The 14,200-nt window shown below is 49.2% G+C and overlaps 1 protein-coding gene across 1 annotated transcript; it reads right to left on the bottom strand.

Moving 5' to 3' along the window:
- Nucleotides 1–1,512: 1,512 nt before the first annotated feature.
- Nucleotides 1,513–1,974, bottom strand: LOC124667071 (ferredoxin, root R-B2-like). The gene has a single exon (XM_047204399.1). It carries the CDS (start codon nt 1,972–1,974, stop codon nt 1,513–1,515), a length of 462 nt encoding a protein of 153 aa, XP_047060355.1.
- Nucleotides 1,975–14,200: the final 12,226 nt, after the last annotated feature.

The raw sequence follows: 14,200 nt of genomic DNA, 5'->3' as shown, positions 1-14,200 counted from the left end.
GAGTTTGTCCGATGCAATTCAAAGATAAATTTTTGGATTCAAACCTTATATGCCCCTGATCCTTCAATTGGAAGTAAACTTTATTTCTTTAAATAGTAATTATTGTATGCCCGTGATCCTTCAGAAGAAAGTCCAGCTTTTTTCCTTCGGCTATTTTACCTTCCCAGCCCGTGTGTTTCAAAGGGACTTTTCGTCCGACGCGGTCTAGTACGTTGTCCGGCGCCCCGAAGCAGAGCGAAAAGCGAGGCGGGAAGGAGCGGTTCCCATGCATCATTGAGACACGAACGCCATGCAACCGTCGTCTACCTCTAGACGAAAGTAAACGGCGCGCAGTGACGGTGCAGTTTTGCCAGAGGCGCAGGGACACGTCTCGTCACGCCTAGCACTTCGTGCTAGCATTAATGTGCGCCACCGCTCCCTCGCCTCCTCCGGCGTATAAAAAGGGGCGCTCGCGCATCACTCCTCACAGAAAACCCTAGCGCCGCAATCCCCAACCCTAGCTACCACCATGTCAAGAGTCGAGGTCGCGGGACGCTCCAGGGCTGGCCGAGTTCGCGGGCGTGGCCGCAGCGGCCGTGCTGGAGCAGCAACGCATGCACGGTCGCCGTTGCCTGCACTGTCGTCTTCCGAGGAGTGGAAGTTCGAGTTCATCGTCGTCCTCAATAATGACACTCGGCATCCAGAGGCTGCCGGACAAGTTCGGCGAGTTCGTTGCCCGCAACGAGCCGGCCGTGCTGCAGCTGCGGGAGGCTCGCTGCCAGCTTTTGCCGGTAGGCAGTGGATGTGCTCTTCGACGGGTGCAGCAAGATGTACATCCACATCGGTTAGGAGAAGTTCACGCGCTTCCACAACCTCCAAACCGGCTACGTGCTCACCTTCCATTCACCTTCCATTATGAAGGCGATGATGAGATTAGTGTGAATGTGTTCGATGACACGTCCTACCGCTGGCACTACCACACCAACGATGAAAAGGACGATAATTGAATATGTCCAGTGTTCTTTCTTTATGTATGTTTTTGTATGTTCTTCTTCCGCATCAAAGAACAACAACATGGCACTCTCAGAGTCAGCTGAATTTTTCAGTTTAGATCAGTTGGATTTTCCTAGTTTAGGTGACTAAAAGTATCCGAGAGTGATCTACCCTCTCCGCCTCACGAAAACTTGTCTGAAATTTGTTAAAATTTAGATATAGCTAGATGCTATTTAGTGTCAAGATACATATAAATTTTGATAAATCTCAAGATAACTTTCATTGGAAGTTTGTGTAATGTTCCTCCTCTCTATGAAAATACAACATAAATGAAAAAATTATTTTAATGTAAAAGAAAGATTGAGGGACGTGGTTGAGGAGAGACGCATCCAAAGCACGGCACGAGGCGAAGGCGCCTCAAATATTTAATTCAACACCGTTCGGGTGGCGCCACTGAAAATCAGAGCACCATATAGAAGACAGGGACACGACACGACTACTCTGGAGCGGTGGCGCGATCTGATCTGGTGTGACCATAGTCTAGTGGACCTCCTCTTCCTTGTGGGTGTAGATGACGCAGTCCGCCCTGGGCTGTGCGACGCAGGTGAGCACGTACCCTTCGGCCATCTGCGCGTCGTCCAGGAACGACCCCTCCGACTGGTCCACCTCGCCGGACGCCAGCTTCCCGGCACACGTCGAGCAAGACCCCGCCCGGCACGAGAAGGGCAGCTCCACGCCGGCCTCCTCCGCCGCCTCCAGGATGTAGGCGTCCTCGGCCACCTCCAGCTCCGTCTCCTCGCCGTCCGGACCGACGAGCTTCACCTTGTGCGCGGCAGCTGCTGTCCTGAACCTCGCCGAGAGCCTCTCGCCGCCCGACGACGTGAGTTGCTTCATGGAGGTGGCGGGACGTCCGGCGGTCCTGATCGCCGGAGCGGCAAACGACGGCCTGTACCTGATGCCGGAGGCAGGGACGGACAGCGTTGCTGCACCCGCGGTTGCCATCTCGATCCTTCGGGAGGTTTGCCAACCGAAGCACGGAGCAGATGTAGACCTGTGGTCTGGTGAACAACGAAGTACTGTGTGTGATCAGAAACAGTGGAATAGCCTTGTCTAGGTGATCGAGATAATTGGCGCGCAAGCAAACGCAGGTGACTCGGGACTCAATGCTGGGATTTCAGTTTGCAGTTCTGAAGCAGAGCTAATATGCGAGCAGTATTTTATAGCTGTTGATCGAGCTGGAGCATTAGCAACCTCGATCTCTCGGAACAACGTGGCTGGTGAACCTGGGAAACGGCCATTGGCGACGACACGAAGGTGCTAGTACGAAGTAGAAGGTACACGCGCACCGGAACATATATTCTACAGAGACGTGTCGTGCAGGCTTACAGCTGGAGATGTTCTCGCTGTTTCGCGTCATCTCCATCTCCTAGAGCGCTTCTTCTTTTTTGTCGAGCACGGGTCATCTCCCTTTTTTTTCGAGCGGACTGCGGAGACAAGGGGTGATTGATTTTTGGCAAATAATATTAGATGCGTATATTCTTTTCTAAATAATTTGACCAGTTATAGGCTAAAATGGATTCCGTATGAACAAAAATATGATTGTTTTAGTCAACACGATGTAAATCGATTTCGAACCAAAAACAGGGACTAGTTCTAATTCAATCCAAAACAAAATCCTTCTCTTTACAATACATAATTCTTAGTCTAACAAAACCCGACTCTAATTTTTTTGTACATAGTGTACTTAAGGAGGACTTAAGTGTACTTTTCCAGCTTAAGCGGTGTGGCCAAAAACAATTATTTCTTTCTTGGTAAAAAAACCTTGCGGCCCCAATTTCATTCCTAAAATTGGAGAAACTCAGGTTACATCCTATCTTGCATACCTAGAGCAAGTAAAGCTGGAATAAACATAAAGCGATTTTTCAGGACCTAAGTCCTGCTAAACCTGATTAGAACAATCCTGAATCCGACTATACTTAGAAATTCCATTAAGTTACATGGTGTCCAACCTCTAAGTTACAAAAAAATTGGAAGGTTCGGGAGTTGTCAGTTTTCTTCATACTATTTATCTGAAGCTTGTCATTTTTCCTAACCTACATACTTTTGAATTTAGATACGAAATTAAATTAGGTATACACATACAGACGTGCATCCTCTACATGTAAACATTTTATTTCAAAAATTTTAAGATAGAAAAATACAAAATACGCAGCGCTACAGTGATCCGGGATCACCAGTGCCTAGGCGTTGCTGTGCACTTCCTGAACAAACAACAGACTTTAACTGAAACCCATCTATAAAAAGAACTACTGCAAAGTACCAAGACTCTCGAGTGATAGTTTGGCACATGGAAGCATATGCTCCCTTTATTTTGCAATGCATCTTAAACATGTTTTGAAATGTCAAAAAATTTGCACATACATCTTCACGTCTACACACTCACAAAGTCGATTCATAAAAAAACAACTTGTCATGATGCTGGTGCAAAAAAATGCAAATTTGATACTAAAAACAAGGCTTTTCACGATGTTTCTTCACTTTTCTAGATAGACCACAAAAAATATCAGTTTTCACGAAACTTGCTAACACACATATATTATGGAGATCTACATGTAAATTTTGTGTCAAAAAATTTCAATAATATGGGAAAAAAATTAGTAGAGGGAGCATATGCTCCTCGGAGCCAAATTGAGTTTCTGCAAGACTCTCGGCATATCCAACCACTAGCCCTATTACAAACGAGGTAGTAGCTTTTTAGGCGAATTCTTCAAATCCTCAAGTTGCTCGTTCAGAAAGTGGCACAAATATATCACTACATTAGTTGGATCACCAGGTCTAATCTCTTAAAAACAAGATTAATTCCTTGTTTTTCAAATAATCTAGAAAAGAGCAGAAGTACCAATTATTAAAAACTTCTATCTCTACATGTGGATGCCACAAACCAACCTTAATGCAGATCATCGAAAGAACTAGGTCTAGAATGTATGCCCATCCAAACATAGGCTACATTTCACACATACTTAGACAAAGGAAACGTAAATAAGAAGTGTTCCAAAGATTCTGTCCCTTTCCATCCTCTCCTTTTACAAATATTCCTAGTTTGCACTCTATTCTTAATTACCAGCCAACAAAAACTTTGATTCTCAAGGTGTTGTGGGTATAGTTCATGGGTGTACCATCGACAGTGCCTAGATCCGGCAAGCCCGGGTGGCCCACAGACAGTGATGTGGTATGTGGCCCATCGGGCAGCCCAGTTGCTGTTGATCATGAAGGATGAAGTCCAGCCCAGGATCAGGGAGCCGGATCCCAACCGACCTTCGGAGGAACCCGGATCCGTCAAGGCCCATGAGGAACCCGGATCCAGTACGACGTAGAAGGAAGGCGGAACCTTGACGTACACGGCAAGACATTGTACCGTAGTTAGGCAACCTGTAATCCGGCTAGGACTCTCCATGTAAACCCTAGATCCGTGCGCCTATATAAGCCGGATCTCGGGAGCCCTAGAGGCACAACCACAACTTATTGTAACAACGCGAAAGCGCCCAGATAATTCCAGACAAGCAGCAGTAGGTCTTGCCATCGTGCGAGTGTTACGAAGCTGGGTAAATCGCGTACCACCATCCCGAGTGCTCTCCGCCCTATGACCCCTACATCTTCTCCCCCTCGTGAGGATCCCTCCTCCGAGGTACCGTCGATTAGGCAACGACAGTTGGCGCCCACCGTGGGGCCAGCGGCGTCTGGAGGCCGGAACCGGGAGGGTTCCGCCACGGGAAGCTACGACGAAACCATCGCTGTGGGGCGTGTCCTTTACGCCAGAAATCTGCCGATCGTCCCTCCGGATGAGTGCTGGATTCCGGCTAAGACTAACCCCGTCAAGCTCTCCATCGTTCCAGTTGGCGGCATTCACATCTTCATCAGCGAAACCGTCGATTCCGACGGAAACGCACTGATAAGTAACGCTGACGCGACCGCCGCTGAGCAGGAAGCAGTCGCGAAGATCCGATCTGAGATACAGGTGTCGAGGGTACTACTCGGCAATGCCCTTCGATTGGGGCTTAGGGTTGACGGAATCCTGCAAGCTGACACGAGACATCGGTTCACAGACAAGCGGGGAGAGCGATTTACCCAGGTTCGGGGCCCTCGATGAGGTAAAACCCTTACGTCCTGCCTGTCTGTTCTTGATTATAATAATATTGGGTTACGATGGGGTGCCGAATAGTTCGGCTGAGATCTCGTCGAGAGGCTAAGTGGCGCGGCGACCTAGCTCTAGATTTTTGGTGGCTAAACTGCTAAGATTGATTGTCCCTCGGCAGCCCCTCTCCTGGCCTTTATATAGGAGGCCAGGTCTCAAGAGGTCTAACCGAGTACGACTAGGTTTACAGTAGTTTTAAATCTAATCTTTCCTTGTTCGGCTGCTTCCTTGTCTTGCCTGCCAAGGAATCTTCTGGTGCGCATCCAGGCGGCCCATCTTGCCTCCAAGTACTTTCGTGGGCCTCCAACTAGTTAATACAGGATAGGGCAATGTCGGTTACCCGAAGGGTAATGCCCACGTCAGTAGACCCCGAGTGTCTAGCCGAACATAGTTCGGGTAGAGACTGAAGCATATCTCCTTCTGATGTTCTTCTCCTTGATTGTCCTTTTTACATCTTGAATCAGCTTCATCTTCTTCTGTCGGGTGCGCGTCAGCGCTCCCGATGGGAGTAGCCCCCGAGTCTAGGTACGGATGCGTGCAATCCGTGCGTAGACTCAAGTTGTACCACTCGAACATTTTGCTCTGCCGAAGTTTTTCTGCAAGTCTTCCTCGGTCATCCGATATATTTTCTGCATGCAAGGGATAATGAATAACGTGCCCAACTTTTGTTGGTTAACTACCGATGGCAAAACAACGTTACTCCACACAGAATCAAGTCCCCGGGCATGATCCTGGAGTGCAAAAAAGTTCTATCGGGTGCGCGTCATGCGCTCCCGATGGGAGTAGCCCCCGAGTCTGAGCGCGGGTGCTTGTAGCCGGGTGCGGACTCGAGCTGATTAGTCGATCCTTCTTCAGTCCTTTTTTCCTTCGACTCCTCATTTGATCGGGTGCGCGTCAGCGCTCCCGATGGGAGTAGCCCCCGAGTCTAAGTGAAGATGCTTTGCAGTCTGCGCATAGACTCAAGTTCACCATCCGACGCGCTTTCATTTTTTCCTCGACTGCTTACAACATTTTCTATGACGTCACTGTTAACGTGATGCTGCTGTGGTGTGATTGACAAGACTTGACCTGACGGGCCCACCCTAGTTCTGCGCGGGCAGTTTTTAGGATTTGACCAGTGCACGCACGGCGACCGAGACGTCTCCTCGATTTTCGCACGACGTGGGAATAATGAGCCGCCGGTTCCGTTTTTTTTTTCTCTTAAAACGCCACATGTACAGCTAGATCTGCCTCACCCCCCACGACGCATGTGGAGTTATGGCCACGATCTCGCACAAATTCTTACGACATAAATAGAGGGCTTCCTCGCTTTTACTTTTCACGCCTCTTACTGCTCATCTTCTCGCTCAAGCTTTCCTGCCTCCTCTGTTCCTCCGTCAAAAGCTCCGCGAGCCATGGGCAAGAAGAAGAGCGCCAGCACCTCGGGCGTGGTCAAAGTCAGCCGCGATTGGAGCGCCTCCACCATTTCGAATCGCGATGTGAACAAGCTGCACAACCTCGGCTTCGTCTCCGCATCTGACGACGACATCCGCCTCCCAGGTGCCGTTTCTCGTCCACAGCCCCCGAAGGGCTTCACTGTTATGTTCGTTGCCTTATTGTTTCGTGGTCTTTCTCTTCCAGCCCACGAGTTCCTTCGTTCCCTTCTTTTCTTCTACGGGATCTAGCTTTGGCAGCTGACCCCAAACTCCATTCTCCACCTCTCCATCTTTATCACCGTTTGTGAAGCCTTTCTTGGCATTGACCCCCACTAGGGTCTCTGGAGGAAGATCTTCTACGTGAAGCGTCACAACGACAGCAATGCCCCCCCGTCATCGGTGGCGTTGGCTTTGTCGTCAGGAAGGAGGTCGACTACTTCGACTACCCGATGAAGGAATCCGTTCAGGGTTGGCGCCATAAATGGTTCTACCTGCGAGACCCTGTGGTGTCCGGGCGGCGCTCGAATCTCCCTCCCTTCAAAGACGTCCTGATAGCTCACCAGAAGAAGTCTTGGCAAAACGCCCTTTCTCCCGAAGAGAGGGCGACAGCCGACAGGCTGTTCGAGCAGATCGTCGTCCTGAAGAATACGGGAGGCCTGACGATGTGCGGCACTGAAGTGGTTTCAGTGTTCCTGCAACGTCGAGTGCAGCCGCTAATGTCTCGTCCCCATCAATTATGGCTTTATACTGGCAAAGGCGAAAAGTCACGGGTCAGCTCTGTCGACCTGTCGGCAGACGAACTTCGAGACGGGGTTCGCCGCTTGACGTGCCTCAGTATGAAGGACAATATTGTTCTAACATCGGCTCGTTCTCCTTACGATTTTGACCATCTCCCGACTGAGGTAATCTCTTGCCGTTCCTTGCTTGCTTTTATTTCTTCTTTCTACGCTTTACGATCTTCCCCTTTTTCATTTCATGATAGGCTTCTTCCGTCGTTCAATGTTATCCTCCTACGCCTGAAAGCGGTGTGGAGCCAGAGGATGATGATGACGATTCTGAAGAAACCGAGGAGATTCAAAAGGTCTTTGAGGACAATGATGTCCAAGAAGACGATACCGTCGAGGAGGCCGCTTTCACCCGGAGCAAGCGTCGCTTGCAGATAGATGAAGACTTTATTGCCACGGCTGAATCAAGTCCCAGTGGACAAGATAATGATGCCGTTGAAGCTTCTTCGCCTTCTCCTGCCGACAGGGGGGCGTCAGGCTTCTTTGCTGCCGAAGATGACCTGGACCTGTGAGCATTTTTACTCCTCCGCGTTCTGGCTTTTGTCACCTTGTATGCTAATCATCCCTCTTTTTTTTAAGTAGCTCTGATGATGATCATGTTCCTCTCGCAAAGAGGGCTAAATTATCTGTTGAGATAACAACATCAACTAAAGAGCTGAATCCTCCTCCTGTCAAGTCGACGCCTCCCGCAAGGACGGTCATGGAAAAGCTTCCCCAGTCGAGGGTTATCTCTCCTGGCGATGCTCCTACTTCATCGGCTGCTCGTGACCACGTAAGTATTCAATCCAAGCCCTCCTTGCTGAACCCTCTTCGTCTTAACTGAGCCTTCTTGGTTTCTCTTGCTGCAGCCGATTTATGCCACAGTCGATGCTGTGGTAGATTTCGCTGAGCAGTTTACTCGACTAGAGGCTGAAAACGCCCAGCTTCGGAAGACCGTCAAATCTTCGGCTGATCAAGTGCTGGAGGCCAACAGGCTTGCCACCGACGCCAAGAAGAAAAATGCCTTTCTGGAAGAGGAGTTGTCGAAGCTAAAGCAGCAGATGAAGGATGAGCAAGACGCCAGGCGCGCGGCAGCAGTTGCAGCTGATGAGAAGGAAGGCGTTCTCCGTGAATCCATCAAGGACTTATTGGGTAAAATTCTCGACACATAGTCTCTTTCTTGGTTTTTCCTTATTGATCACTGATCTGTCTTTCTTTCAGAGGCTGCCGACACAACCATCACTCGTCGCCATCAGCTTCGGGAGGACTCCACATCCGATGCCCTTTCGCTTGCTGCTGAGTCTAATGTTCAAGTCCTCGGGCTTCTGCAGAAGACTAGAGGAGCACTGTCGAGGCTGTACTCGATGATCTTCCCGAAACTGAAGCAGGACAAGACTCTTGGCGAGATGGCGGATGCTTTTCTTGTTGATTCTCCCGAGCCTGTGGAGGTATTGAAACGTCGCTCCCACTTGTTTGGGGCGGTTCTTACTTTCCAGCTGCTAATGGGTCATGGGATGGGGTCTGACTTGGAGAAGTTATCTAAGGCATTGCCTATGGATGACAACAACCATCTAGTCGACCTTGAGCCCTTCAAAAGATCAGCAGTAACTTGTGCCAATCAACTTCTGAAGTTGGTAGATGACGCACAGGCCAAGCCTACACCCGAAGCTGTCCCTGGCTCGTCGTCAGCAGCTCCTTGAACTCTTACTTCATTAATTGTAAATGAGACCGATCGTAATTTGACTTAGCCTTGTTTTATTTCGGCTCTGCTGCCAAACTTTTGAACAATCTTTTGAATGTAACATATATGCCTAGCACTCCCGATGGGAGTTTTTATGTTAATGTTGTCCTGAATCGAAGATTGCACTGCAGATTCCTTCATCTTCTTCTCGTGCTGAGCTTTTTCCAAATTCTTCGACTAACGATGAGTCAGACCTTGTTCGCCGGTTACGTGACCAAGTGTCCTATTTAAATAAAGACATTACTTCTCTCCGGGCCATGGCAGCGTTGGTGAAGAAAAAAAGGCGAAATAGCAACTGCTATCGAGCAGTACGCTCTCGATGGTCTTCATGTTGCTACCGAAAGTTAGGGCTGTAAGTGTAATTTTCATCTTCTGATTCCTGACGTAGCTCGGATGTTCTTTCTGGCTGATATTCATTCTTTTTCAGTTGTATCTTCAGATAAATCCGAGGAGAACAGGAAGATTCATGAAAAGGTCGAAGCGATGACTGATGCCGCTCACCCGAAGCACGACCTGTGGCTGCAACGTTCGAAGGCTGTTATCATGGCGAAGTTTGAGCACCGGGTGGAGAAGGCACATTACTACTTTGATAAGTTCCATGCTCATCTCAAGATGGTTTGGAAGACTTTGTTTCCTCTGGACCAAGCACCCGAAACTTTATCTGCCTTGTTCACCCGATTCAAGTCTCCCGAAAGGATTCGACACTTGGTGCGGAAAGAACTTCTGGCCGGTGTTGAACTTGCCTTTGCTTTGGTATTGGCATGCCATCCATCTTTAGACTTGAGAGCCGTAGCAAACACCGAGAGGAGTTTAGGCCAATATTATGATATTGCTAGAGGTCCTGCATATACCATTATTTCTCGGATGGAGTCATGCCTTGAGAGCGAACTGAGGGCCCAAGGGGACCAGGGAGCCCAGTCATGAATGTAATAATCTTGTACCTGCACAAGATTTTTTTGTACAAATTTACTGCGTGCGTTGCACGCTATGTTTTGATTGGTATTTTATTGTCGAGGGCGGCTGAGTGATCAATTCAACCTGCTCTCTCGACGACTTCGTTGAATTTTGCAATGTTATTGCGAAGTCGATATGTAAGTTTTGTGAGAGCGAGACCCGTCGACTTAGTCGAGGGAATTAGACGCTTGGCTTCGTCACACGGTGCACCGGTTTGAGCCTCATTTTGTGATAATGTAACCATCGACTGCAGCACTCGCGTATTTTCTCGAGGGTTGTTTTTGTGTGTCATCAATCTTAGCTCCCGTTGAGAGTATTTAATTAATGACACTTGTGTAACCGCATTTTTGGGTGTGCCATTAATCTTAGCTCCCGTTGAGAGTATTTAATTAATGGCACTTGGCAGGCGTGTTTTTTAGGCCAGCGCTCCCGATGAGAGTAAGGGCCGATGGTAGGGGCCCCGAACGATATGTTCGGGTGATAGGGCCTGGATTAAGAAAAAAGGTAGAAAACCTGATTAGAACTTTATTCATAGTGCAAAAGGCAACCTTAAAGGCTGTCGAGTAAAAACAATTGTATCCTATGTATAGAACCGTCGCAACTGCGCGATGTTCCATGGATTCTCAACGTCTTTTCCTGAAGCTGGGTTTTTGAGCCGATATGCTCCTCCTGGTATCACTTCAGTGACGATGTATGGTCCTTCCCATGGGGATTCGAGTTTCAAGTGCCTTTCTTGCTTCAGCCTAAGTACCATGTCCCCGACGTCAAAGCTTCGACTGCGTATCCGTCGGCTGTGGTAATTTCTCAGCGCCTGTTGGTATACCGTCGTTCTTGCTAAGGCAATATCTCGTGCCTCGTCGAGGAGGTCCACAGCATCCTGCAGCGCGATGTTGGAAGCAGATTCTATGTATGCTGTCACCCGAGGGGCTTCGAACCGAACGTCGGCTGGTAGAACTGCTTCGGCTCCGTGCACCAAGAAGAATGGGGTGTACTGAGTCGATCTGTTAGGTGTAGTACGCAAACTCCAAAGTACGGATGGTAACTCTTCAACCCAGGCTCCAGCTGCACCTCTAAGGCGTTTTTTGAGGCCATCCCCTATTAGACCATTGATCCTTTCCACCTGGCCGTTGGTCTGTGGGTGGGCCACTGATGCAAACTTCAATTTGATTCCTCCATCATCACAAAACTTTCGAAACTCTTTGGAATCAAAGTTAGATCCGTTGTCTGTGATGATACTATGGGGCATACCAAATCGACAAGTTATTCCTCTGAAAAACTGAACTGCTGTTTCGGCTTTCTGGTTTCGCACGGGTACTGCCTCGATCCACTTGGTGAACTTGTCGACTGCGACGAGTAAGTACGTGTGCCCTCCAGGCGACGACCTCGGCAGTGGTCCAACTTGGTCGAGTCCCCACTGAGCAAAGGGCCAAGCTAAAGGTATTGTCATTAGATCTGTTCCAGGGGCGTGCGGCTTTGGAGAAAAGCGCTGACAGGAGTCACATTTCATGACTAGATCTCGAGCATCCGACGCTGCCGTTGGCCAATAAAATCCTGCCCTGAAGGCCTTTGCCACAAGGGCCCTGCTTCCTGCATGGTGTCCGCAGGTTCCTTCGTGTATCTCACGCAACAGTGCTTTTCCAACGTCAATGGCGATACACCTTTGGAAGATACCCGAGACGCTACGCTTATAAAGTTCGCCATTGACCACAGCGAAGGCCTTTGACCGTCTGATGATTCGCTTCGCTTCCACATGATCTTCCAGCAACTCCTGCTTCGTCAAGTATGCTAGAAATGGTTTGGTCCACAGTGGCTCGAGGAGGAGGACTTGCTCCGCTGGTGAGGGTGAGGGTTCTTCGACAGTTTGTTGCTGGCTTGCTTCCAATTCATCAGCCGACGGTTTTGAGGGTGCCGAGGCTTTCTCTTTTATCGACCGTTGGGCAATGACTTCATAGAACACTCCGTCTGGGATGGGGGAGCATGTGGACCCGATATTTGCCAGAGTGTCGGCTTCTTCGTTGCTGGCTCTACCGATATGTTTGAGCTCACATCCTTCGAACTTAGCTTCCATGTTCTGATACAACTGTCGATAGGCGATCATGTTGTCACTGACCGCATCGCATAAGTTCATCGACTGTTGCACCACCAAGTTTGAATCTCCGTAGATTTCTAGGCGGGTTGCCCCGCATGCCTTTGCCATCTTCATTCCGTGCAGCAGTGCTTCGTATTCTGCTTCGTTTTTCGTCGGCAGGTAGAAATTCATACGTAGTACGTATTTCATCTTATCTCCCTGCGGCGATATCAATATTACCCCTGCTCCTGCGCCCGTGCTCCGTTTTGACCCGTCGAAATACATTGTCCATGATCCCGACATGTCAGGTGCTGCTGCTGTCTGTGACTGGATCCAATCTGCCACGAAATCTGGGAGGACTTGTGATTTTATCGCCGTTCGATTAACGTAAGTTATGTCGTGTGGTGCTATTTCGATGGCCCATTGTGACACTCGACCCGTGGCTTCTGGGTTAGTCATTATGCTCTTTAATGGTGCTTCACTGACGCCGATAATCGGATGCTCCATGAAATAATGTGGCAGCTTGCGAGCCGACTTCCATACCGCGTATGCCAGCTTCTGATGATGTGGGTATCTCTGCTTTGCGGGTGTGAGTACTTCGCTGAGGTAATAAACAGGCCTCTAGACACCGTGGACTTTTCCTGCCTCTTCTCGTTCAACAACCAAAACGCTGCCGAAGACTTGCGCTGTTGCGGCTATGTACATAAGCAATGTTTCTTTCTCGTGCGGAGTAACGAGGACTGGGGACGTCGACAAGATTTTCTTTAGGCTATCGAAGGACTCCTACGCCTCCTTCGTCCACTCGAACTTTTCCGACTTCTTCATCAAGTTGTAGAAGGGCAAAGCTTTCTCTCCCAGCTTGGCGATGAATCTACTGAGCGCTGCTAAACATCCTGCCAACTGCTGCACTTGGTGCAGATTCTTTGGTGGCTCCATGTCGAGGATAGCTTTGATCTTCAGAGGATTGGCCTCAATTCCTCTGGCAGAGATGAAGTACCCGAGTACTTGTCCTCCTGGCACTCCAAAGAAACATTTTTTGGGATTCAACTTCATTTTATACTTGTCTAGGTTGTCGAAAGTTTCCCGCAAATCGTCGATGAGGGTGGCGGCGTGCTTCGTCTTCACTACGATATCGTCGATGTAGACTTCGATGTTTCTTCCAATCTGCTCCCCTAGGCAGGCCTGCATGCAACGTTGATAAGTTCCTCCTGCGTTTTTCAACCCGAAGGTCATGACGTTGTAGCAGAAAACGCCGTGTGGGGTGATGAACGCGGTTAGCTCCTGGTCCTCTTTTTTCAGCTTGATCTGATTATACCCGGAGTATGCATCCAGCCGTTGAGTCAACTATCTGATCGATACGAGGCAGCGGGAAGTGGTCCTTTGGGCAATGTTTGTTGAGGCTGGTGTAGTCGATACACATGCGCAGAGCGGTGGTGTCCTTTTTGGGCACCATGACAGGGTTGGCCACCCACTCAGATTCCTTGAGTTCTCGAATGAATCCTGCTTTACGGAGTCGATTGATTTCTTCTCCAATTGCTCTCCTCTTTGGTTCGGAAAATCGACGCATCGATTGCTGCACTGGTTTGGCTGTCGGGTCAACATTAAGGGCGTGCTCAGCGAGTTCCCTAGGGATACCTGGCATGTCGGATGGTTCCCATGCAAATATCTCCTAGCGCTCACGGAGGAACTCGATGAGCGCGCCTTCCTATGCGTCAGTAAGGTCAGCCGACGTGTTGACCGTTTTCTTCGGGTCAGTAGGGTGCACCTGCAACTTCTTGGCTTCCTTTGCAGCGTCAAACTCGTCGGATCTTACGTTTCGATTGTCGGCTAGTGGTTGAGTGTGGTCTGTAACGGTATCGATCGCGTTGAGTTCTTCTTTGGATCCGAACTTCGAAGCGATCTTCTGGAACTCCCTGTCGCAGTTGTCCGATCGGGTGAAGCTTCCGTGAATGGTTATTGGGGTTCCGTTGTTGCCTGGCATCTTCAGTTTTAGGTACGCATAATGAGGTACGGCCATGAATTTGGCAAATGCAGGCCTGCCGAGGATGGCATGATACTGAGATTCCCAATCGACTACTTCGAATTCGGTCTTCT

Source organism: Lolium rigidum, chromosome 6 (assembly GCF_022539505.1).
Source record: "Lolium rigidum isolate FL_2022 chromosome 6, APGP_CSIRO_Lrig_0.1, whole genome shotgun sequence".
Taxonomy (NCBI): Eukaryota; Viridiplantae; Streptophyta; class Magnoliopsida; order Poales; family Poaceae; genus Lolium; species Lolium rigidum.
This window is presented reverse-complemented; position numbering and strand designations above follow the sequence as displayed.

Excerpts from the sequence above, each read along its gene's own strand:
- LOC124667071 (XM_047204399.1), bottom strand. The coding sequence starts at position 1,974 with ATGGCAACCGCGGGTGCAGCAACGCTGTCCGTCCCTGCCTCCGGCATC.